The sequence below is a fragment of the Eutrema salsugineum genome, unplaced genomic scaffold (assembly GCF_000478725.1).
Source record: "Eutrema salsugineum unplaced genomic scaffold, Eutsalg1_0 scaffold_4, whole genome shotgun sequence".
NCBI lineage: Eukaryota > Viridiplantae > Streptophyta > Magnoliopsida > Brassicales > Brassicaceae > Eutrema > Eutrema salsugineum.
Genome location: NW_006256686.1, coordinates 10,202,465 through 10,227,142, shown reverse-complemented (window position 1 = coordinate 10,227,142; position 24,678 = coordinate 10,202,465). Strand labels below are relative to the sequence as shown.

Below are 24,678 nucleotides of genomic sequence, written 5' to 3'. Positions count from 1 at the left end.
TAAGTCTACCATACCTATTGGTAAATCTACCAACGTTTGACTTGAATTTAAATCTACCACACTGCTAATAAATCTACCAATTCCATAACAAATCTACCACACTGCTAATAAATCTACCAATTCCATAACAAATCTACCATAAAAGAGATAAATATATTGTCATGTTAACTTAAATTTTAGTAAATAACTCTACTACCAAAATGAATAAGTCTACCAATTCGGCTATTAACCCATTGTTAACAAATCTATTAACAAAGTCAAACATTTCTTGTAAGTCAACAAATTAGTTAAAAAGTCTACCAATACATAAATAAGTATGTCATATATGACAAAATATCTACAGAAAATAAAAATCTACCGTGTCATTAAGATATTTCTACCAAAAAAGTCTATCAAAAGTTTACAAATCTACCGACTTTTGACTAATCTATCATCCAAAATCTTGCGTTGACTAATATCTGATAAGTCTACCTAAAAAAATAATAGACTTTTGAATTTTGAAGCGACGTTTTTTGCCTAAGTGAAGGTATTTTTGTAATTATGTTTTTTACCAAAGGCGAAAAATGTATTTTAGGAATGTTAGACTAGTTTTATAATAAAAATAAAAATATGTCAAACAAATAATAAACATAGATTTAAAGGTTAGTATAATAATCTTCCATAATTTAGTTTTTGGAAGTATTGTATATTGGCTTAAATTGTTTGCCTAAAAAAAAAAAAGAATACAATGATGAAGTTAATAAAAGGTAGCTGAGATTCAACCGAACTAACTAACATTATATTATTGTTTTCGACTATACATATATAGAAATAACGAAGTCCACAGTTTATGCAGTTTCTGACAAATACAATCAACATTATTTTGAAACCTTCTTTTTCTTAGCGTCGGTGACATTATTTGATAACTCTATGCACTATAAACGTATATAAATTCACTCCAAGTAAATACACGTTTACAACAATTTCGTCTTTTACATCAACCATTTTTTATCGCATATATGATATAACCAAATCTTTGTCCACTCTTTTGAACATCCAAAACCCAAAGTCCCTTGTTACGTGTTTGAAAACCTCATGCCACAATCGGGTACGATGAACATGTAGCAACACCTACCAAAAAATCAAAGAAAAAATCAATGGGAGAGAAACAGAACTATAAACCAAATTTGAGAGAAATAAACCGAACCAAACCAAACCTAAATTCTGTTTTTCAATTTCATTTCTTCTTTACTAAACCGAACTAAACTGAAAAAAATAGAAACTAATTTTTAAAAAAAGCTTACCACACATATTCTTCCCCATTTCCATCTTGAAGTAGCCATTGTCTCCCCAATCACCTCCCCATGAGTTCTTTATAAGCCAGTACGGGACACCGTCTTCAACTCCATAACCAACTGCTAACACAGCATGGTTTACATCCTGTTCTCACCAAAAGACCCGGTTAACTCACCAAACCAAAAACGAATCTCTGTTGGTAATTGTAACATTTGTAAAAGAAAAAGAAAAAAACTCACCATTGGAGTGTTTCCACAAGTATTGCTAGTAAAAACTCCCTTCTTGTAGAATCTGAATTCATGTACAACCTCAAATGCAACACTCACTGGCCTTACTAACCCCACCGCATGCTTCAGTTCATCTTCTGCACCCTATTGGTATATTTTGTTTATATATTAGGAAATGGATCATCTTAGCAGGTTAAAGTGAATTCAATCTCAAAATTATGTTGTTACTTGGGTGATGTTGACAGAGTCGAGGACTTGTACGCCGATGTTTTCAGCCGAGAATCTGCAGCTACTGTCTTTTCCGATGTAAGGATAAGCCTCCTCTGTGTCGATTCCACCGTTGTATCTGATGTATTCAAATGCTTGGGAAGGAAGTCCACCATGACAACCAAAGTTATTGAAAGTTCCAGCACAGTCCACAAGCTGCTGCTCTGAGAGAGATATTTCTTTTCCAAATGCCTGATGGTAAGCTGCCTCAAGAGCTCCAGTTGTGCTGAATTGAAATTTGGATCATATATATCAGAGATTATGATCTTTCTTGCATCAAGAAAACACTGAAATTTCATGAGATGATGGTTCAATATGTTTTCACCTGAATGTCCAGCAAGATCCACAATGACCTTGCTCTTTGACAGGGCTAACAATACCATCTTCTCTCCAGTCTTTCTGCATTTACACAATCTCAGAACTCAGACCCATATTTTTCAAATGTCATTTGAACTATAAAGAATCGACCAAGCAGCAGAATTTATAATCTCCAAAGAGCTAAAGATGGTTACTGTTTCTGGAAGTGCAGCTTCAGTGATCTTATGGCTGCCTTTAGAAGTCGCTGAGCAGTTTTGAGCAGCTCCAAGACTGTGTCTTTGAAACTCTTGCCATGTCAAATCAGCAAACTCTGTATAGAAATTCATTAACATAAAAAACAAAACATTTTCAGGTGGCTCAAAGTCAACCAATCACCAAAAAAAAGAAACTGAACAAATCTTGGAGTGAGACAACTTAAAAGCCTAAAAGAAACAGAACACAGTCTTAAGTCTTACGATTAAGAGATAGTGTGTAAGGTAAGCCTTTCTTGTTGGTGGATCTGATTAAACCGAGATTCTCCTTGAAAACCGAGAACCGGAGCTTCATCTCCTCCGGGCTCTGATACCTCTTCCCATATCTTCAAAAACACAAAACTTTTGAAATTTGAATTCGATTTCAAAATAAGTCAACGGCGAGAATATTACCGGTGAGCGAAGCGAGAAAAGGAGAGTACATGGCGAGACTGTCCAAGTATCTGGAGGAAGGTCTCATCAGCTTCCTGGAGTTTACCGGAGACCATCCTGATTGGATTGGATTCGTCGAATCCGATCGCTTTCGCCGTCGCCGCCGCAACGAGAATCAACAGGATCGCCCAAGATAGAATTAGTCTTAAAGACATGGCTTCTCTTTGATTGTTTTACTCTTCAAAATGCTTCTACGTGAGTGTAAAGTCAAGCACTGTTACGAAGAAGAAGAAGAAGGAAGAAGATGGAGGGAGATTGACAGATTGTATATCTATCTCAATCGCTACCTTCGAGATTTGATTTCTGTTTCTGTCTTTTGTCATATTACGTCTACGCGGGACCCAGTTTCCAGAGGTGCAGTACACGTGTTGGATTTTTATTCGTTGCTTTTTAGCGTCAATAATTGGATCCTGACGTGTAAACGTGACATACAATATGGTTCATCTGACTTAGTAGAAAAACATTATTTTGTGAATGGTCGTTAGTTTGCATTGGTATGAGTAAAAAAAAAACACATTATCTCCATGAATCAATTAAGTGAATAACTAAATTTCAATAAAGTATTAAAGATATAACCATGGATTTACTAAAACGAAGCAAGTAACAATTAACTAGTTTTTTGACGATTCTATCCTCTTTGACATACATATAGACAGTTTATCTACTGTACAAATTGTTACCCTATAATTTTATTTTTTCTGTTATTAATATCATATTAGTTAATTCAATCTTGTATAATTACATAAAAATACTGATTTATTTTCACGTCTAATATGATTTGAATTATTGAAAACTAACATATTTTTTTCATACGTGAATAGTATCACCAATAACATAACAAGTCTATTTTTAATTTTTATCAATAACAAGTCTATTTTAAATTCATATACACTACTATTAAAGTCTAACATGACTTTAATTTCGAAAAACAAACCCATATTTTTTTTTCATATGTCAATAATGACACTAATAACATAGAAATTCTATATTTAATCAATAATATAATAGGTCTATATATACAAAAATATTAGGGAATCAAAATATTTTTAACTGATTTTGGAAAGTCACAATATTTTATTGAAAAACTATTGACAAAGTCAGTTAATCTACTTATCTGTATTGTATATTAATCTTTTTCTATCTATCATCATCTTCAGTGGTACAAAAGAGAAACAATTATGTTCCACGTATAGAACATGCTTAAGTTAATATAGACAATCTATGTGTTTTATACATATGCCAACTTTTTTGAATACATTACATATTAGGATTTAAATTGAATATTATAAATATTTACATTGACCAAAATACAAATATATAAAATAGTATGAATTTGATAAGTATAATAGACGAGGAGACGAGATGAGTAAAATAGAAAGAAAAATTTAATAGATTACACTAATATGAAACGAGTTGGGGATTATCTGAGGAGACAAGGGGGAGAATATTGTGGGAAGAGAGAAGGAGAATCAAGGGGGAGAAACATATAATCTGGTGGAAATTGAAATTTCTATGTGATTCTTCGGTGAAGTTATTCATAATGACGATAGTGTTGGTGCAGAGAAACAAAGGATAATATTTTTTTCATATGTCAATAATGACACTAATAACATAGAAAGTCTATATTTAATCAGTAATATAATAGATCTATTTATATTCCCTCCGTTTCACAAAGAGTGTCGTTTTAAGGTTTTATTTTTGTTTCACAAAGAGTGTCGTTTTATATTTTCAATGCAAAATTTTAAACAATATTCCAGTTTTAACTCTATTAATTTAATGTATTTATTAGATAAAAACAAGTTATTTAATGTATTAATAAGAGATAAAATTGTACTTTTAATAATTTTCTTAATATGTGTGAAAAATGTCAGAATGACACTCTTTATGAAACGGAGGGAGTACAAAATATTAGGGAGTCAAAATATTTTTTAACTGATTTTGGAAATTAAAGTTAAAATATTTTATCGAGAAACTATTGACAAAATCAGTTAATCTATTTATCTGTATTTTATATTAATCTTTTTCTCTATATCATCATCTTTAGTGGTACAAAAGAGAGAAAATTATGTTGCAGGTAGAACATGCCTAAGTTAATATAGACAATCTATGTGTTTTATATATAGGCCGATTTTTTTTAATACATTACATATTAGGATTTAAATTGAATATTATAAATATTTACATTGATCAAAATACAAAAAATATAAAATAGTATGGATTTGATAAGTATAATAGATGGGGAGACGAGATGAGTAAAATAGAAAGGAAAATTTAATAGATTACACCAATATTAAAAGAGTAGGAGATATCTGAGGAGGCAAGGGGGAGAATATTGTGGGAGGAGAGAAGGAGAATCAAAGGGGGATAAGGAGGAGAATATTGTGGAAATCAAAATTTCTTTTGTGATTGTTCGGTGAAGTTGTTGATAATGACGGTGGTGTAGGTGCAGAAAAAATGTGAAACACTGTTGGAAAGAACGAAGGAAAGAGAGAGGATGAAGCATTGTGCGAGAGAACGAAGGAAAGAGAGAGGATGGAGCACTGTGTGAGAGAACAAAAGAAAGAGAGATGAGGAAGGAAAGAGAGAGGAGAAAAGAAAGAGAGAGTGAAAGAAGAAATTAAAAAAATGATAAAAAAGTATTAATAAAGAATATATAGAAAATATTATGTTCAGTTTTTTTTGGTTAGTTGTTAAATTATAGTTTGTTTGATGATTATTAAATACAATTTCTCTTATCTACATCTACTTCATCTTCAACTTCTCTGATGACTCGGATTCACGTGTGCTCTGTGTTGACGTGGAATTAACTTGTTTCTTCTTGACATTTTTATTGAAGATTAGCGAATTGGATAAGAGAAATTGTGAAACTAGAGAAGGTTTAACGAATATTGAAATGGGGTGAAATTAAGGATTTGCAAAGATGATTTGGGAATTTTTTTTTGTTTCAATATTTTAATTTTAACGAAAAAATTAACGAAAATCAAGACAAATAAACGGTAATTAGTGTTGACTAATTTAGTATCTAATCTGTCCAGGTAAATAACATACATAAGTTCATACCTTTTATGTCTATGTAATTTTTTTTTTTTGTCGTCTTTTGATTAGATCAAAGCCCAACGTAGCAGCTTACAAGATGTTTTCGAAGCCCAACCCGAAACTCATACAATTTAAACCCAACTGAAACCCATTAGAATTAAATCAGATAACTACTGATGACATCACAACACGTGTATAACACGTGGAATTCTAATATGAAACTAGGATTGACACGAGAAACGCCGCAACACCTCGTCGGAATCAACTTCGCCGGTCACCAAATCTGATGAACTCCGACCGTCATGTTGCAGAAATCCAGTAGATCGAGGTTGTCTTCTTCAAAAAAAATCATGTAAAACTTCTTCTACAAATGATTATAGCAGATCCCAATTGATTTTTCTCCTCCATAAAGTCACCTCCGATCATCACCGCTTCATGACTAATTCCCTCCGCCTTGACAAAGGCACTTAGTAGAGGATTTAGGGAGATTCTACTCCCGGTCAGGAGAGGATGATACCATTCGATGGATTAGAGAATTTATCATCACCGGATCTGCAAAACCTGTAGAAGAGACACACAAATCCGAATACAGAAAACCTTTTACCTTATCATATAAAAGCTCACTTTAATCGAATCTTCAACTTTATAAAGATCTTTGCTCCACTAAGGATTAGCAAAGATTAAGATTCAGTGAAGAAACGATCTTAAATAGCAAAAGGAAATCTGAAAAACGGAAAGTGAAAATCCGGTCAAAGCCGGAATATTATTCTCCGATCTAAGTCGGAATCTGATAAAAACAAAAACACATCGATCAAAAGATCGAAAACAAGAGAGAAAAGCATTCTTTCCTTGTGAAAGATTTAAAGAGAGAACAAGGAAAGAAGAAAAAAACTCTCAAAGTATCCTTATGTCTATGTAATTTATTCCTTATTTAAGTAGTCTTTTTTTTTGGGTGCAAGAACATGTAAGTTTTCGGGAAGTTTTCTCATTATAGATGGAACCGACCACCTTTATATCGATCTAATGCCGACAATAGCTCATGTCGGTTTTGGCCCAATTTGGCCCAATCGTTTGTTCCCCATCTCCCTTTATTTAAACCCTAAAGCTGCACCGTGTAGATCGAGAAAGAGTCACCGGCGTTTTCATCCTCAGTTAATTACCAATTTACCATTATCCAACTTCTTCACCGAAACCACCACTCTTCCTCTGATCCCGACCTCGCATCTCTGCTTGCTTCTCGGCCACGTTCTTGTTCATCATCCTCGTACTGTTTCATCGTTAACACCATCTCGACTACATCAGCGTTTACTTTTCACGCGAAAGACTAAAAGTAAGGACTCGTATGCTATTTTCCGCCTTACGATATAATATCTATAAGGTTACGTATAGTCCAAGTCTAAATCGACCTAAGTATCTTATATATATATTTGTTAGGTTTTTATACTATATAGTGTTGTTGATTGTTTGATAACGAGTGATACGAATAAATACTTCAAATCACCTAACATAACCTGAACTTAGTATATGATCTTTCGGTTTGCCAAATTCTAACTCGAATCTCGCTTTTTGCAGAATGCCGAGGACCTTTGAGGAAGCGAAGAAGAGAGCTCATGATCCTCTTTGGGATAACATGGAAACTAAGATCAAACCACGCCCTAAGTACTATGTCGTTCGCGATTGGCCACCAGGCTGCGGACCATTAGCGGCCAAGAAGCAGACTCTTAAAGAAAGTTCAGTGGAAGTCAAAGTACATTCGAGGGAGGAGTCTTGTGGAGTAGAGCAAGGGAACATATGTGTGGAATGTGTGGCAGAGCACACTCCGAAGCGTCTCAAGAAGGAGGAGGATTCCTTTATTATCATCAGCGACAGCGAGTACATTAATATCGAGAGTTCCCAAGGCCTTGAAGAATCAACAAGCCTTCATGATCTTGAAGAACCTAAGAGTCTCGATTCTGTTCCTGACTCCGATCCTGAGTATGTCACGGGGACACTGAGGGGTTAGAGCTGTGTTCCACTGTAGTTGGACCGGTTTTCTTTCATTTATTCGAGTTGTTGCTTTACCTAATGTGAGGAAACAGAGAAAAACATGTCACACGGACTAAGACATCGTGTCTTCTCCTCTAGTCCGATCCCAAGACGCTCCTGGCATCTGTTACTTGGATTCTCCACCAATTGGATATATATTCTGATAGATTGACTTTCTAGCTGAATGTTCTATCTTGTAACCTAATAAACTATTCACTGTGACACTATAACATAAGTCTGTGATTTGGTTTTACTTCATGAGTAGATTCAATTCGTTTTTCTCTTTGGTAAGTTAACAGTGCTGTGGAGAGTTACTTTGCTATGTGGTTGATGGGGAGATGATAAACTGTTCTATCTTTTATTTTTTTCTCTTTTTAGGTTATCTAACTTGAGGGTGGGAAATTTACTTCTTTTTGACAGAGTCTTGATTACATTTTATTTACCGGTAACAAATCTGTCTGATAATGTTGGCTTTTTCAGTAACAAATTGATCTTCCTATACTACTACACACCATTTTTCTACTATGGGAAGAAAGCAAAGGCGATTTAAATTTTGATATGTATATTTCCCTGTTCATTTAATATGGATGATATCTTATAATTTTCATTGTTTCTTTGCTCCATAGTTCATGTCTCTACTTTTTAAGTGTTTTGTGGAAATTGCTCTGTAGGCAAAGACTGCAACTTTTTGCAAGGAAAAGGCGTTACTTGATGAATGATATATTCTTGTAATATTATTTTCCTAGAAAAGTACCAAAATAAAGTAATTTATCAAACCTCTCAAAAATTGTTTTGCTGTTTTCTCTGGAGTTATTCTCTATTGTTTTGTTATGATATGTCACTCGCGTTTTTGTTTAAATTATATTCAAGTCAGCTGTGTGATGCCTATTTGTGAATATATTTGCAAGTTGGCTGACAATATTTTCCTTAGCAATTTCTACGAATTGTGGACGAGATATGGAATGTTGACATTTTAGTTTGACTTTTCCTGAAGTTATGACTAGACCTAGTTTCTGTAGCTCAAGAGATTGCTTGTTACCAAAGAAAAAAAATTATTTCCACCAATTTCAGACTCTCTCTTTCAGTAGCTATGGCTTTTAGACTTCATCTTGTTTTGATCATCTCATGCGTTCATCTGATTTGCCTGTCAAGTCAACAACAAGAAACCGGGTTTGTCTACAATGGCTTCGAACAAGCAGCAGATATTTTTATGGGTGGGTTCGCCAGGATCCTACCTGGTGGACTTTTACAGTTGACAAATACTACAGAGTTACAAACGGGCCATGCTTTCTACAAGCAACCATTTGATTTTGATCAATCTTCATCATCACTCTCGTTCTTTACACATTTCGTGTGTGCGCTGGTGCCTCCTAAGTTGGGAGCTGATGGTGGCCATGGGATTGCCTTTGTTGTATCTCCTTCCATGGACCTCTCTCATGCACTCGCAACTCAGTACATGGGCGTCTTCAGCAACCCAACAAATGCTACTTCCTCTTCTTCTTCTCATCTACTGGCTATTGAGCTTGATACTGTCAAGACAATAGAGTATAATGAGTTGGAAAAGCCTCATGTTGGGATTGATCTGAACAGCCCCATATCTGTTGAATCTGCTCTTCCTTCTTATTTTTCCAACACCTTAAAGAAGAATATCAGCATAAATCTCCTGAGTGGGAAGCCTATCCAGGTCTGGGTGGATTACGATGGATCTTCCTTAAATGTTTCTCTGGCCCCTATAGAAATTAAGAAACCAGATCAGCCTCTTATGTCAAGATCCATCAACCTGTCTGAAATATTTCAAGATAAGATGTATGTTGGGTTCTCTGCATCAACAGGGAACCTTCTCAGTAACCATTATATACTTGGGTGGAGTTTTAGTAGAAGCAAAGAGCTATTACAGGCCTTGGACCTCTCTAAACTCCCTCTGGTTCCTCCTCCTAGAGAGGAGAAAAAGGAACTATCTCCACTGCTTATTGGTTTGATCATCTTATTGGTGATCCTTGTGCTGGTGGTTCTTGGGCGAGTTTATTTGTATAGGAGAAACAAGTATGCAGAAGTAAGAGAATCTTGGGAAAAGGAATACGGTCCACATCGATTCTCTTACAAGTCTCTGTACAAAGCAACAAAAGGGTTTGGCAGAGATTGTCGTGTTGGGAAAGGTGGGTTTGGAGAAGTCTACAAAGGAATTCTTCCCTTGAGCAGGCAAATAGCTGTGAAAAGACTTTCACACGATGCAGAGCAAGGAATGAAACAGTTTGTGGCAGAAGTTGTGACTATGGGAAGTCTACAGCATCGAAACTTGGTTCCTCTTCTTGGTTATTGCAGGAGAAAAGGTGAGTTACTTTTGGTCTCTGAGTACATGCCTAATGGTAGTCTTGACCAGTACTTGTTTAATAACCAAAACCCATCTCCTTCATGGTTGCAAAGGATCTCTATTCTTAAGGATATTGCCTCTGCTCTCAGTTACTTGCATACAGGAGCCACACAAGTTGTTTTGCACAGGGATATAAAAGCTTCTAACGTCATGTTAGATTCCAATTTCAATGGGAGGTTAGGTGATTTTGGTATGGCAAAGTTTTATGATCATGGAGCCAACCTATCTGCAACAGCAGCTGTGGGAACCATAGGTTACATGGCACCTGAGCTAATAACAATGGGAACTTCTACAAAAACCGATGTTTATGCCTTTGGTGCTTTCCTTCTTGAGGTAACTTGTGGAAGGCGACCTATGGAACCTGAGCTGTCAGTGGAACATAAATATTTGGTCAAGTGGGTCTGTGAATGCTGGAAGAGCGCTTCTTTACTCGAGGCCAGAGATCCAAGATTGGGAAGAGATTTCTCAGCTGAGGAAGTCGAGTTGGTTCTGAAACTCGGTTTGCTCTGCACAAATGCTGTGCCAGAATCAAGACCTGCCATGGCACAAGTGGTGCAATACCTAAACCTGGACCTGCCCTTACCGGATTTCTCGCCGTATACTCCAGGTATTGGAGCTTTTATGCCAGTCTCAATGGAAGCCTTATCTGCTATTGTGTTCCCCAGTTTGAGGAACTCATCGTTTTCTATGTTTGTTACTCACACGATCTTGGAAGGGCATGGGAGATGAGATTTTTAAGAAACTGTGTATTTCTCTGTATCTAAATCTGTTTGGCTACTACAATGTTTTAAACTTTAAAGCCACAACTATGTTGTTGATTGATAATGTAAAGTAAAACAGCTAGTCTTCCTCATCTTCTTGTCTTTGTAAGCAGCGTTGAAATAAACTTAATATACTCAAAAAGCTGTTTATCTATTAGAAACTATGTTTTACCATAAAAAGAGATCTAAATGAACAATTAACAAATCATCAACTTACAACATTATTATTTTTCTATGGTGAAATGCAGAAACCAATTAGAATAAGACTTATCTCTCTGTCTATAACCTATGATTTGGAGAAAAAGTTCACAAATCATCTGATCCAACATAAACTTCTCTCTACACAAAAACAATTCGATGGCCTTCCTGAGAAAACGAAGAACAACAAAAATCTCATCTTTATTCACCAGAAACTCCGAGGTATCAATGACGACCATCTTGATTCTCTCTCTGTCTCAGAAACAGATTTAGAATACCTTCGAGACTTATGAATCCTCATTTTAACACCAGGGACTTTCCGTGCAATCGCTTGCCATATCATCTGCACTGCATCATCTACTTTCGACGGAAAATGGAACTCATAGAATTTCTCCACTTCCTTTAATCTATTCCACATCCGTGTCCATTCCTCTTTGGTTATTCCCCTTATTAAGTTAACCAGAAAATTCTCTTTCAAGGCATCAGAGGTGCGAACAAACACCGAGAACTCAGAATAATCAATAACGTCCTCAAAAGGAAGCTCAATGTCGTCACTGATGATGACAGGTACGCAGTGACTGGCAATGGCGTCAAAGAGACGGTTTGATGAAGGAGTGTCTCCAGCAATGTTGAGACAGAACTTGGAGTTGTGCATTCCCTGGCTTGCTTTGTTTACGCCTCCGTTTCTCACACTCCCAAACGAGAAATGCACGTCTTTCTCATCTTGCAAGAGGTAGAACAATTCTTGACGCACAAACCCTCCCTGAGATATTATAACACATTAAAGCAAACCAATATTCAATATTTGAGCAAGGCAACGTAGAGGAGAATTCACTTGAATTAAAACATCAGAATCCGATTTGTGAAGAACAATAACAAAACAACAAGCACTAAAGCAAGGCAACAGAAGAACAATTCTTGACCCACAAACCCTCCCTGAGATATTATAACACATTGAAGCAAACCAATATTCAGTGTTTAATCAAAGCAACGTAGAGGACAGTTCACTTGCATTAAAACACCTGAATCCCATTTGTGAAGAACAATAACGAAACAACAAGCACTAAAGCAAGGCAAACAGAAGAACTCACATCTTTCCTGTAGATGGCACCTTGAAAGTAAAGCAGAATCGGTCTAGTATCGAAACCGGACGTATCGTTTTCGTACCCTTTGATGACATGTTTATAAGGCGCAATAATATCTTTCTCAACGTTGGCCACAGTAGGAGGGTACCTTCCAAAGTCAGAGAGTATAAACATTGCAGGAAACAGCTTATTCCTAGCATCCAACATGCTATTCGGATGATGAGCAAGAACCACATGGTCTCTACCACCAGATCTCTTCCATTCCTCTTGAGTAGTCAAAAAAGCAACAAGCTTTCCTTGCAGATCCTTGTTCCTGCTGGTTTTCTGGTGAGGGTTCACTTTAGAGAACCGATTATAACTCAAAGAAGAGAAAAACGGCACAAAGATAACATCAGCTTCAGTAGAGTTATGAACCCGTTTCGCAGCAATAGCTCTCGGTGCGTTTGGATACTCAGATGCAAGAATATCCAAAGTGAGCCAATACTCAATGCTGTGTTGCAAATTCAAGCCTCCAGGGTAAGGAGGTATATACTTTTGAATATCAGGCCACACACTATTCTTCTTCTCAGGCTTCCAGTCTAACAATCCGAAATGAAACTCAGGATCCATGTCGTACATGTAAACCTTAAGAGGTTCCTTGCTGCATCTACAATTCTCTTTCTCTTGCTTTGCCTCTTTCACATTCACATCGTCAAGGAACGATTTTGATGGAAATGTTGAGCTAAGGAAGCGATTGTGTGCAGTGGAACGCAACACAAAGTAACAAGAGAGAGCAAAGAGGATCGTTGTGACAAGGAATAAGCAGAGGAGGAGGTTTCGGGCTACATACCCGATTGTAGAGCCATTCTTCTCCACCATTGCCATTATGGGAATCACAGAGAGGAATCAAAATTCTCTAAGGAACATCATAAATTAGGGTTTCTAAGGCACAAAACCGGAGAATTTTCACGATTAATCTGGGTAATGTTCCTTCCTTGAGAGGCTAGCTCGATTCCTTACAAATACGATCTACTTTTGAGGATGAAGAAAAGAGAACTTACTTTTTCGAATCGTAACGCGAAAGCGCGATTTGGGTGCTAAGAGGAATGTGGAAGAAGAAGCTTCTCTGAGAAGAATTTCATCTCTCATTGAAGCGGAGAGATTGCGGCGGAGAACAAGGAAGAACAAACGGTGTTGAAGCTTCAGGGATCGGCAAATTTCCTATAATTAACACTTAATTTTAATTTATTTTTATATACTTGTTTCCCTTTTGGTATAAATACGATGCATTGTAATCAATAATTTAATTTAATTTTTATTTTTGTATGTAGAAACAATAATTTAAGTCCCTACATTTATTGTAAGAAACAAAAATAATTAGTGTAGTAACTGACTAACTGTAGTTAAAGAAAATGGGACCGAATTTGAGCCAAACAGAGAAACAGGGAAAATGCTTATTTAATTCTTCAATTATTTGAAATTGGCTCATACTTATTTATATGTAAATTAAAGAAAATTATTAAACATACAATTAATAAATATATTCATATAGAAACACAATTTTTTACTAAAAATGAACATATAAATAATTTTTTGATGATTATTAATAAAAAACAATATGCATGCATACCAAATAAATTTCCAAGTAAGTAATAAACATTAATAAAGTAATAATAGTATCAAAAGATTTAAATAAAACTCTAAAAGACATAATGAAATCTCAAATCTTAACTTTCATATGAACATAAATGTTTATTAAATTTATCATCAAATGAAATGGAAAACATAAGCATACCAACTAAATTACTCTCCAATCCCCATTCTTCCCTTCTATAATTCTAGAATGTGGTCGCCCGTAGGCTCAAAATTGATTTATGAAAGTTCTTCTTTATCACATATGAATTTTTTTCATGTAACTCTCTGACTTAATTGAAATCATATGTTTCATTTCTTCTATAACCAAGTACATACTTCCATCATCAACAATCCCATCAACAAATCCATACTTGAGCATTCCTAGTATGATGATTGTAGGGTTAATTTTTAATGGAGTAAAACTATGTAGTTCTGGTTATTTGAAAAAAAAAAAAATTCTTGATATACTCATATACCGTATAAATGCCGTATGTATGTCAGTATTAATTTGCATTCTATAAACTAATTATATTAGCAAACAACAATTTTGTTCTAACCATATAACATATATACACGCGTAACTGTTGTTTGCTGATCAATTTGGATGTTCGCGTCTAATTTTTTTAAATATATCTTTTTATTTTTTTTCAAAATTAAAATAATAAAAATTAAAATAATCAAACTTCATAAAACAATCAAACTTCATAAACAGTTTGTAAGAAAAGAAAAAATCCCACAAAACATATAGTTTATTGCTGAAATATATATCTTTTTGCATTTTTTCGTGCAAAATTGTTCATTAAACTGTTATAGTCGAATTTTTCAACCATAAATATCTCAAAAGTTTGTTCATACTTTTAGAACTGTTCAAATTTGGATTCAAGAAAAGGTAGAGATTGATCCCTAATATTTTTTTTTTAACAAAAATATGTCTATTTTGAGTGGATGTAGCAAAAATATGGCCCTTTAGAGTGAATGCCCTGGTCATCTCCATCTACCCTCAAAAGGCCGGGCCTGCATACATACAACTGTGTAAGCGATTTTGTAGAACACTGGTTTTTGGATATTAATTTCGTACGAAGAACTATTATTTAGAAATTGTATGATCCTAATCTTCACATATTTGATTCTTTATCCGGCTTTTTTGTGTATTGTATAATTGTTTCTATCATCCATTTAATAAAAGCTCTATTACTCAAAGATTCTTTGGTTATACTAGATAATTACTCATTACAGTAATTTATCATGACTCAAACGGGTAAGTTCGGTTCGATTTCGGTTCAGTTTCGTGTATAAAGCAAGAAATGGGTTTTGACAAATAGAGTAGGACTTTTACTGGATGCTTCTTTAGCAAGTTACCAGTTTACCACATCTCCTCTTCCCATGGTCACGGAACTCAATTATTCAACACACACCTTCGTCTCCAAAAGTATAGCTGAAAAAATCTTTGTTAATTTCATGGATGTCTTTTACCAATTATTGTTTTTTTGTAGGATATTTCATCTTAATTTAATTCGACTTGACATTGTTATAAACGAGAGTAGACTGTACAGACCATTTACTTTTCTAAAGAAGAATTAGTATATTTCTAAATTCTAAGAAAACTATTGTTTTTAGAGTAACTATCACGGTTACATATATAAATAAAAGTCAAAAGTCAACTAATGCCTAGAGAGAATATTTTTCGTGGACTTGGAACATCGAAAATTGGGTTTTAACTCGTTCCCTTATAACTTGAATTTTGTGATTCTTGAAATCCAGAAAACGTTCTTGAAAATCTTCTCTCTATAATCTTCCATTACCAAAATGGCTCAAATAAATCATCATCTTCTTCTTCTTCTCTCTGTAATCTTCTTTGCTAATCTGATTTCTTTTTCATGTCAACAAGACTTGAGTTTCGTCTACAATGGCTTCAACCAAGGCCAAGCCATTCTTCACCTAGACGGCGTTGCAAGATTCCAAAACTCAGACGGATTGTTGCAGCTAACCGATGCCACGGCTCAGAAAATGGGTCACGCTTTTTTCAACCGCCGGTTCGATTTCGGTTCGGTTTCATCTCAATCACTTTCTTTCTCAACTCACTTCGTTTGCGCTTTGGTTCCTAAACCAGGAGCTGATGGTGGTCATGGGATTGCCTTTGTTCTATCATCTTCAATGGATCTCACACAAGCAGATCCAACTCAATACTTAGGACTCTTCAACATCTCAACTAATGGATCTCCTTCTTCTCAGCTTTTAGCTATCGAGCTTGATACCGTCCAGAGCGCAGAGTTTGACGACATCGACAAGAATCATGTCGGTATAGACGTAAACAGCCTCCAATCTGTTGTGTCTGCTCCAGCAAGTTATTATTCAGACAGAGAAAGGACCAACAAAAGCTTGACACTCTTGAGTGGAGATCCAATACAAGTATGGATTGATTATGAAGATACTCTACTCAATGTTACATTAGCTCCTATAAGAGATCAAAAGCCAAGTAAGCCTCTCTTGTCAAGAACGATAAATCTTACAGAAATCTTTCCGGATCGAAAAGCGTTTGTCGGGTTTTCTGCAGCAACTGGATCATTGATCAGTTACCAATACATCTTGGGGTGGAGTTTCAGCAGAAGCAGAGTTTCATTACAGAGTCTTGACTTGTCAAAACTCCCCTCTGTTCCTCGTCCCAAGATACACAAGAAAACATCTCCTCTGCTTATTGTTCTACTGGTTATACTCGCGCTTATAGTAATGGTGGCTCTTGGAGGAGTTTTTGTGTACAGGAGGAAGAAATACGCAGAAGTTAAAGAGCCATGGGAGAAAGAATATGGTCCACTTCGTTATTCTTACAAATCTTTGTATAAAGCAACAAGAGGGTTTAACAAAGATGATCGTCTTGGAAAAGGTGGTTTTGGAGAAGTCTATAAAGGAACTCTACCTCTTGTGGGAGATATAGCGGTGAAGAGACTATCACACGATGCAGAGCAAGGGATGAAACAGTTTGTTGCTGAAGTTGTGACAATGGGAAGCTTGCAGCACAAGAATCTGGTTCCTCTTCTAGGGTATTGCAGGCGCAAAGGAGAGTTATTGCTGGTGTCTAAGTACATGGAAGGAGGTAGTGTTGATCAGTATTTGTTTCACTGTGATAAACCGCCTCTCTCTTGGTCACAAAGACTTGCTATTTTGAAAGATATCGCATCTGCGCTCTGTTACTTGCATACAGGAGCAAGTCAAGTTGTGTTACACCGAGATATCAAAGCTTCTAATGTCATGTTAAATGGGAATTTACAAGGTTTTTTAGGAGATTTTGGGATGGCTAGGTTTGATGATAATGGAGCTAATCTCTCAGCAACAGCAGCTGTAGGAACCATAGGTTACATGGCGCTTGAGCTAACATCAACAGGAACTTCCACTAAGACCGATGTGTATGCATTTGGTGCATTCATGCTTGAAGTAACATGTGGGAGGAGACCATTTGATCCAGACATGCCGGTTGAGAAACGACATTTGGTCAAATGGGTTTTTGAATGCTGGAGAAAGGGCTCACTAGATGAAGCTGTAGATAGAAGATTGAGAAGTAAATTCATCCATGGGGAAGTCGAAATGGTTCTGAAACTTGGGTTGCTATGTACAAGCATTGTACCCGATTCAAGACCAACAATGGAGCAAGTGGTTCAATACATCAACAGACACAAAACGTTGCCTGATTTCTCTCCAGATACTCCTGGAATTGGAGTTTCTACACCGGTGTTAATGGGTTTACCTTCCTTAGCAATCACTTCCACTTCAATGGCCTCATCAGTTTCTTCTTCCTCTGCCAACAACTCAATGTTCATTTCTCACACAATCATTTATGGTGATGGAAGATGAAATCTAACAACTTTCTTCACATTCTTTGGTAGTACAGCTTAGAGATCTCATTGCCGCTCTGGATCATCTATCTCAGCGAGTCCTTAACAATTTTACACTTTTATCACTTCTGTTGTAAAAAAGTTTTTATTTGATTTTTCAAATTTTCCATTAACAGATGTGGAAAATTTCTCTGTATAACTTTTGTCTATACAATGGTTTATAGTATTAGACCATTGTATATAGTTTTACGAAAGCGTGAATTTATTAAAACTCTTAATACAAGAATTGAATTGATGAATTATCGATTCATTACAAATTTTGGAATGAAGAACGAGAAGAGACTGTTGTTACATAGTCATATTAAAACTCAATACATATAATAAAGCCTAACTTCCTCAATGAGAATACATAATTTTGAATATAAGAATAATGTTGACGACCTAGCAACAAGTCAAGATCATATCTTGAGATCTTGGAGAGCAAGACCTAATCACAAGAAGATAACATCCATAACAAGGTGGTATCTGATTCTACTGACCACACTGGAGAAGTGGATTTTGTGTCTTGTCACTGCAACTTCTCATCAGGTCACCAAATCCTTGTGCCCAAAGATGATTGTTATTATTATAGGTAGAGCCCGTCCTGAAATTTAGAGGCTATAAGCAAGGAAATTTTTTTTTTTGGTAAACTAATTTTGATCATAAAATTTTGATTATTCATTTATTTGTCACACTATTAAACCATACAAATCATTAAATCTTTTAAAAAATAGATCCTCCACAAATTTATAAGCTCAAAAACTCCAATTACATGTTTGATTTACTTGTATACTTTTTGACAAAATTTAACATCACTAAGAGATTCATGTTAATTAATTATTGTTGCTCAGGTTTTCTTAATTTTTAATAATAAAAATAATAATTTTGAATTTAAATGAAAATCACAGCTAATCGATATGATTGTAGACAAAAAAGCCAAATTAAGACATGATTATAATTGTCCACTAATGTCATCTCTCTTCACGTATGTTAATTTTTTTTTTAATGTCGTATTAGTGTTTGCTTTGATTTTAATAACAAGTTTATTTATAACAGAAACCTAATTTTCATTAAAAATTCCTCCTATACATTGAAATCGTGGCCAGCCCCATTCACATTATTCACAAACCAATCAAAATAACTAAAAAAAAACAATATTGACGTAAACAAATCATTTACAAGAAAACATCTAAAATTCTCAACAACAAAAATCGATATCGACGTAAAATAAATCATCTACAAGAAAACATCTAAAATTCTCAACAACAGAAATCAACGTAAAACAAATCATCTACAAAAAAACATCTGAAATTCTCGGACAGGATCGCCAATATCACTCCGCTAAGTCGCAGAGTCTGGTTACCAGAGCGATTATCGCCATCAACACCACGAACAAAGAGACTGTGGAAATCTTGCACGGTGTAATATCCATCTCCCTCTCCCATGCATTGAACCATAGAAAAATCAATGCTCCGTAAATATCGCTAATAACGATAAGAGCGACGATTCGTGCTATGCGTTCTTCAATCTGGTATCCAATTAGCAGTGGAAGCAAACTTCCTACACCAAAAGAAATTCCGGCGATCATCGCTTCTAGCAACGAGGTTGACCAACCTACGAGCATCCAACTAGAAAATTTTTAAAACTTTTGTTCTATAATTCATAGGCCGATAACCAGCATATATATTTAGCATCAACAACTTCGATAAATACACTTAGTTGCCCAAAAAAAAAAACATTTGCTTGATAAAGCAGAACTATAATTTAATTTATGCTATTAATAGATCTGTTTATTCATAATTTTATAATGTGTTGTCTTGATCTCTATCTGATATCTTGAATTTTGATGTTTCTCGTATTTAATTGGAATTTCATGGTGTTTTCTTTTCATAAGTACATTTTGTTTTGTATAGATCTTGAAACATAGATTTAATTTTTTCTATTATAAAAAGAAAAAAAAAGAATTGAATGTAAACAATACTATACTTCATCAAATGTCAAGATACCTTAAACTAATTAGTCAAAATATATATTGTATTTATTTGATAGATGTGAGTCACATCATGTGACTTATATAATCTTGTTATAAGTAATTTGATATCTGGCCCCTTATCATTTATTTAAAAATATTTTCAGTTTAAAAAAATTGTCAAAATTACAAAACATAGTCTCAAAGACAAAAAAAAAAAGAAAACAAGAAGAAAAGAATGTAAAGAAAAGGAACATTTGCCAACTTGTTTAATTAAGCAAAATAATAAAGAAAACATAGCTTCCTAGCCTCGAACTTTAGACCCAGATGTAAAAAAAAAAAAAAAGTCTCGGCGATTCACAAATTGGCCCAAACACATGCTTGAGCTTCTGGCCAGGCCCGCCTCTGGTTATACGGAGTCAACGCTTGGTCATAGCTTGGAACAGAGTCAGCTAATTGAGTAAGAGTAGCGTTTTCATGGTTATACAGAAAAATCGAGACCTTGCTCTGATGATGACTCAACGAATCTGTTGCGAAGCTTGATGAAGTTTGATCGTTTGATAAATTCATCAATGTATCCGTTGAGAAGAAGCCAGACGAAGAAGAAGAACCCATAAAGTTTTGATTTTTTTGTTCCTCGGCCATTGAAGAACCGGATAAAACCGCAAGGCGGCTCCGGTCTGACTCGGTTTGATGATCGTGGAGGTAAAGAACCTGACGAAGCCTTTCTTGTAATATCTGTAAATGATTTTCCAAAGAATCTTCAATCTCCAAGACTTTCTGCGAGAATTTGTTGTCTTCTCCTTCTCTCTTCTTCTCGTCGTGGATCTTCTTGTTTAAGAACTGAGAAAGGTTTGTGCTTTTCTTGTTTTTCTCTTTGTCGCTTAGTTTGCTAAACCTCTCGGCCATGTCTCTGACTTTGGATTGATCTTCCGGCCATGTCTTGATGAGTTCTCCGTCACGATTGTAATAGATTACGCAGAGTTCGATCTCGCATAAAGTAGAAAGCTCGTAGGCTTTGTTGAGAAGTGTCTGTTCTCTCCGAGAAATATCCGTCTTCTTTTTCGCAGAAGGAATGTTTTTGTTGACAGAGGAAGACGATTTCTTGAAACTGGTTTGCTTTCTTCTCACGGACAATTTGGATTTCATCTTCTTTGTCGAAGAGGAAGAAGAAGATGAAGAATCCATAGTTTACGCGCGAAAGGGCAAAAAAAAAGCTTCAAGATTTGGGGAAGAAGAGAATTGTGATTACCGTGACGAATGTTTAGGGTTGATTACGTATATATACATATATACTTTTGTTGTTGTTAATTGTTGTATAGTCTGGATTGATTGCCTTTTTTTGTGGAGTATGTTAACGCGTTCATTTAATGATCTGATAATTTCCTTTTTCTCTAAATAATATAGCCGTTAGGGATTTTACCGTTGTTTATACATTTTTGTAGTGTATAGAATTAATTAATTTAATGCAGAGATTTGGATAAAAATTGCATAACAATACATGTTGAATTAATACCTTTCCTCTCACTTAGAAACTATGCAGAAGACAAGATCAAAAACTCAACCAACAACAGTTAATTCTTGAAGTTGAAACATTTAAGTAGCTCAAGATATTAGATAAAAAGCATACACAGTTTCTTAAGATCTCTCATCTTCCATGCCCTTCTAAGATCGTGTGAGTAACATACATAGGTATTGATGAATTTCTTGAATTGTGGACACCCAATGGTAGATTCTGCTACCATTGACACTGGCATAAAAGCTCCAATACCTGGAGTATACGGAGAGATATCCGGCAAGGGTAGGTCCAGGCTTAGGTATTGCACGACTTGTGCCATGGTTGGCCTTGATTGTGGCACAGCTTTTGTGCAGAGCAACCCGAGTTTAAGAACTAACTCGACTTCCTCGGATATGAAGTCTCTTCCCAGTTTTGGATCTCTGGTCTCAAGTAAAGAATCCTGTTCACAAACCCATTTGACCAGGTATTGCTTTTCCACAGGCAACACGGGCTCCACAGGTCGCACCAAAGGCATAAACATCAGTTTTTGTAGAAGTTCCCATTGTTATTAGCTCAGGTGCCATGTAACCTATGGTTCCCACAGCTGCTGTTGCAGATAAGTTGGCTCCATGGTCGTGAAACTTTGCCATACCAAAATCACCTAACCTCCCATTGAACTCAGAATCTAACATGACGTTAGAAGCTTTTATATCCCGGTGCAAAACAACTTGCGTGGCTCCTGTAAGCAGGTAACTCAGAGCCGAGGCAATGTCCTTAAGAATAGAGATTCTTTGCAACCATGAAGGAGATGGATTTTGGTTATTAAACAAGTACTGGTCAAGACTACCATTAGGCATGTACTCAGAGACCAAAAGTAACTCACCTTTTCTCCTGCAATAACCAAGAAGAGGAACCAAGTTCCGATGCTGTAAACTTCCCATAGTCACAACTTCAGCCACAAATTGTTTCATTCCTTGCTCTGCATTGTGGGACAGTCTTTTCACAGCTATAAGTCTGCTTCGAGGGAGAGTTCCTTTGTAAACTTCTCCAAACCCACCTTTCCCAACAAGACCATCTCTACGAAAGCCATTTGTTGCTTTGTACAGAGACTTGTAGGAGAATCGGTGCGGGCCGTATTCCTTTTCCCAGGAGTCTCTTACTTCTGCGTACTTGTTTCTCCTGTACCAATAAAGTCCTCCGAGAACCATCATTGCAAGGACCAAGACGACCAAACCAATAAGCAGTGGAGATAGTTTCTCCGGTTCATCTCTCGGAGGAGCCTTCTCTGGTTCGTCTTTAGGAAGAGGAGCCTGAGGGAGATTAGAGAGGTCCAGGGTCTGTAATAATTCTTTGCTCCTACTAAAACTCCACCGAAGAATATACTGGTTACTGGTCAATTGCCCAGTTGATGCAGAAAACCCAAGAAACATTTTATCTTGAAAAAATTCTGAAAGATTGATGGATCTTGATATAAGAGGCCGATCTGGTTTCTGTATTTTTATAGGGGCTAGTGAAACATTTAGCAACGATCCATCATAGTCCACCCAAACTTGGATAGGCTCCCCACTCAGGAGATTTATGCTTATATTATTCGTCAAGGCATTGGAGAAGTAAGATGGGAGAGCAGATTCAACAGATTTTGGGTTGTTCACATTAATCCCAACATGAGGCTTTTCAAGCTCATCAAACTCTATCGAAGTAACAGTATCGAGCTCGATAGCTAGCAGATGAGAAGAAGAAGTCCCATTTCTTGAGATGCTGAAGACGCCCAAGTACTGAGTTGCAGATCCATGAGAGAGATTCATGGAAGGAGATACAACAAAGGCAATCCCATGGCCACCATCAGCTCCCAACTCAGGAGGCACCAGCGCACACACAAAATGAGTGTAGAACGAGAGTGATGAAGATTGATCAAATTCAAATGGTTGCTTGAAGAAAGCATGACCCGTTTGGCGCTCTGTGGTATTTGTCAACTGCAAAAACCCACCAGGAAGGATCTTGGCGAGCCCATCGATAAAAAGATCTGCTCGATCAAAGCCATTGTAGACAAACCCGGTTTCTTGTTGACCTGACAGGGAAATCAGATGAACACAGGAGAAGATCAAAACCAGATGTAGTCTGCAAGTCATTACACTGAAAGAGAGAGTCTGAATCCTATGCATATAATTTTTTCTCTGCTGTAAGAATCAATCTCTGAAACTGCAAAACAATGTCAACTCATAACTTCAGGAGAAGAAGTCAAACTAAGTTTTCAACATTCCATCTCCTCCACATTTACAAACATTTTATTCTACGGAATTATAGCCAGCCAACGATGATAAATTCCCAATAAGCATCACATAGAAGACTTCATAATAATATTAATCAAAGACAAAACCATGACAACGACCATAATTATTGCATAATCTAATCCATCATGTAAATTAAAATAACGTATAAACATTTTATGGTCTACTCTGGTTATTCCAAGGTCAACTGAAGCAAACAAAACCAAGCTTAAGTACTTCCCTTTAGCAGAAATGTTTCATGCTATTCCCATACGAATCTGAAATGCCTTGGAGTATGTTCTAGCATTCAGAAAGTCAAGAGTTAGATAACATATATCCACACATATATCCCAAAAGGTTATCAAACCTCTAGTACTTAGGTACTTGTCCCTTAACTGTTCAGAAGAGACAATCCTATGTCCAAAGAAGCAGTAAACCAACTTTTCTTAGTCATATTGCTCCACAAACTTTGGATTACATATTTTCAATTTAATCAAATTGATGTGATCATGCAACTTTCCTAAGTAAGTCAAACGCAAAACAAGTGAAATCAATTGTCTATTTCCATGATTTTCAAATCAATTTACCAAGAATTTGAGCAAGAAAAAAAAAAAAGCTGACCAAGTCATCTCTCAAGAATTCCAATTTACTTAACATGGAACGAAAGAGTAAGTAACCGGTCATTTTCTCTGCGACTATTGCAAGTCCAATCCCAAATTTATCATCTAATAAACAAAACAACTCTTAAAAATTCCATCTTTATCCAAGAATTTTAAGACGTACAATATACCTGTAGAATTTTAAGCTTTGTTGTTTATCAAACGTTTCCTGCGAAATCTTCTGGTTGAATCGGTCGGAATCTTTCAGAATTGGAGCTGCAAGGTTGAAATCTTCGGTGACTCTCTTTTTCTTTCGCCGGAAGAACAAAGACGACACCGTCGCCGGCAGCGAGAATCCGGAACTGTTGCGACAAGGTCACTCACTAGTGGAGTGTTTAGGCGCGTATTCACGCGTCATTATGGGCTTAAAGATCCTTTTTTAATCACTATAAAATCGGGCCAGTGACTTTAGCCCGTTATTTGGCCCACTTTGAAAGAAAGTAATAACCGGGTAAAATCAAACCGATCCGATCTCTTATTATAATCAGAAGAAAGTAAGAAACTGAACAACCTTAATTTGGTTAATAGTAGAAGTTGTTCTTCAAGATTAAAGCAAAAC

General features: G+C 35.9%; 6 protein-coding genes across 6 annotated transcripts; 2 read left to right on the top strand and 4 right to left on the bottom strand.

Annotated features, from left to right (window-relative positions):
* Positions 1–756: 756 nt before the first annotated feature.
* On the bottom strand, positions 757–3,066 carry LOC18013762 (thiol protease aleurain-like). Its single transcript, XM_006418980.2, has 8 exons — positions 2,732–3,066; positions 2,543–2,664; positions 2,282–2,397; positions 2,095–2,168; positions 1,731–1,995; positions 1,515–1,646; positions 1,284–1,419; positions 757–1,110 (listed from the first exon to the last, which is right to left on the bottom strand). The coding sequence occupies exons 1-8, from the start codon at positions 2,923–2,925 to the stop codon at positions 1,073–1,075; spliced, it is 1,077 nt and encodes a 358-aa protein (XP_006419043.1). The 5' UTR covers positions 2,926–3,066; the 3' UTR covers positions 757–1,072.
* Positions 3,067–8,891: 5,825 nt separating this feature from the next.
* Positions 8,892–10,969, top strand: LOC18013761 (L-type lectin-domain containing receptor kinase I.3). The gene has a single exon (XM_006418979.2). The coding sequence runs from the start codon at positions 8,922–8,924 to the stop codon at positions 10,929–10,931; it is 2,010 nt and encodes a 669-aa protein (XP_006419042.1). The 5' UTR covers positions 8,892–8,921; the 3' UTR covers positions 10,932–10,969.
* A 136-nt stretch (positions 10,970–11,105) lies between these two features.
* LOC18013760 (probable arabinosyltransferase ARAD1) lies at positions 11,106–13,437 on the bottom strand. The gene is made up of 2 exons (XM_006418978.2): positions 12,253–13,437; positions 11,106–11,924 (listed from the first exon to the last, which is right to left on the bottom strand). The coding sequence occupies exons 1-2, from the start codon at positions 13,108–13,110 to the stop codon at positions 11,367–11,369; spliced, it is 1,416 nt and encodes a 471-aa protein (XP_006419041.1). The 5' UTR covers positions 13,111–13,437; the 3' UTR covers positions 11,106–11,366.
* A 2,226-nt stretch (positions 13,438–15,663) lies between these two features.
* On the top strand, positions 15,664–17,940 carry LOC18014119 (putative L-type lectin-domain containing receptor kinase I.1). The gene has a single exon (XM_006418977.2). The coding sequence runs from the start codon at positions 15,667–15,669 to the stop codon at positions 17,704–17,706; it is 2,040 nt and encodes a 679-aa protein (XP_006419040.1). The 5' UTR covers positions 15,664–15,666; the 3' UTR covers positions 17,707–17,940.
* A 2,112-nt stretch (positions 17,941–20,052) lies between these two features.
* LOC18014118 (agamous-like MADS-box protein AGL53) lies at positions 20,053–20,883 on the bottom strand. Its single transcript, XM_006418976.1, has one exon. It carries the CDS (start codon positions 20,881–20,883, stop codon positions 20,053–20,055), a length of 831 nt encoding a protein of 276 aa, XP_006419039.1.
* A 445-nt stretch (positions 20,884–21,328) lies between these two features.
* On the bottom strand, positions 21,329–24,462 carry LOC112084641 (L-type lectin-domain containing receptor kinase I.3-like). The gene is given in 4 exon segments (XM_024153907.1): positions 21,329–21,418; positions 21,420–21,717; positions 21,719–23,760; positions 24,251–24,462. Coding segments are annotated over 3 exon segments (2,010 nt in total). The 5' UTR covers positions 23,356–23,760; positions 24,251–24,462; the 3' UTR covers positions 21,329–21,343.
* Positions 24,463–24,678: the final 216 nt, after the last annotated feature.

Excerpts from the sequence above, each read along its gene's own strand:
- LOC18013762 (XM_006418980.2), bottom strand. The coding sequence starts at position 2,925 with ATGTCTTTAAGACTAATTCTATCTTGGGCGATCCTGTTGATTCTCGTT. Across the intron at positions 2,398-2,542 it reads TTACACACTATCTCTTAATC|AGTTTGCTGATTTGACATGG; the intron begins GTAAGACTTAAG and ends ATTTCTATACAG. Across the intron at positions 1,996-2,094 it reads GGATCTTGCTGGACATTCAG|CACAACTGGAGCTCTTGAGG; the intron begins GTGAAAACATAT and ends ATTTCAATTCAG.
- LOC18013761 (XM_006418979.2), top strand. The coding sequence starts at position 8,922 with ATGGCTTTTAGACTTCATCTTGTTTTGATCATCTCATGCGTTCATCTG.
- LOC18013760 (XM_006418978.2), bottom strand. The coding sequence starts at position 13,110 with ATGGCAATGGTGGAGAAGAATGGCTCTACAATCGGGTATGTAGCCCGA. Across the intron at positions 11,925-12,252 it reads GTGCCATCTACAGGAAAGAT|GGAGGGTTTGTGCGTCAAGA; the intron begins GTGAGTTCTTCT and ends ATAATATCTCAG.
- LOC18014119 (XM_006418977.2), top strand. The coding sequence starts at position 15,667 with ATGGCTCAAATAAATCATCATCTTCTTCTTCTTCTCTCTGTAATCTTC.
- LOC18014118 (XM_006418976.1), bottom strand. The coding sequence starts at position 20,883 with ATGGATTCTTCATCTTCTTCTTCCTCTTCGACAAAGAAGATGAAATCC.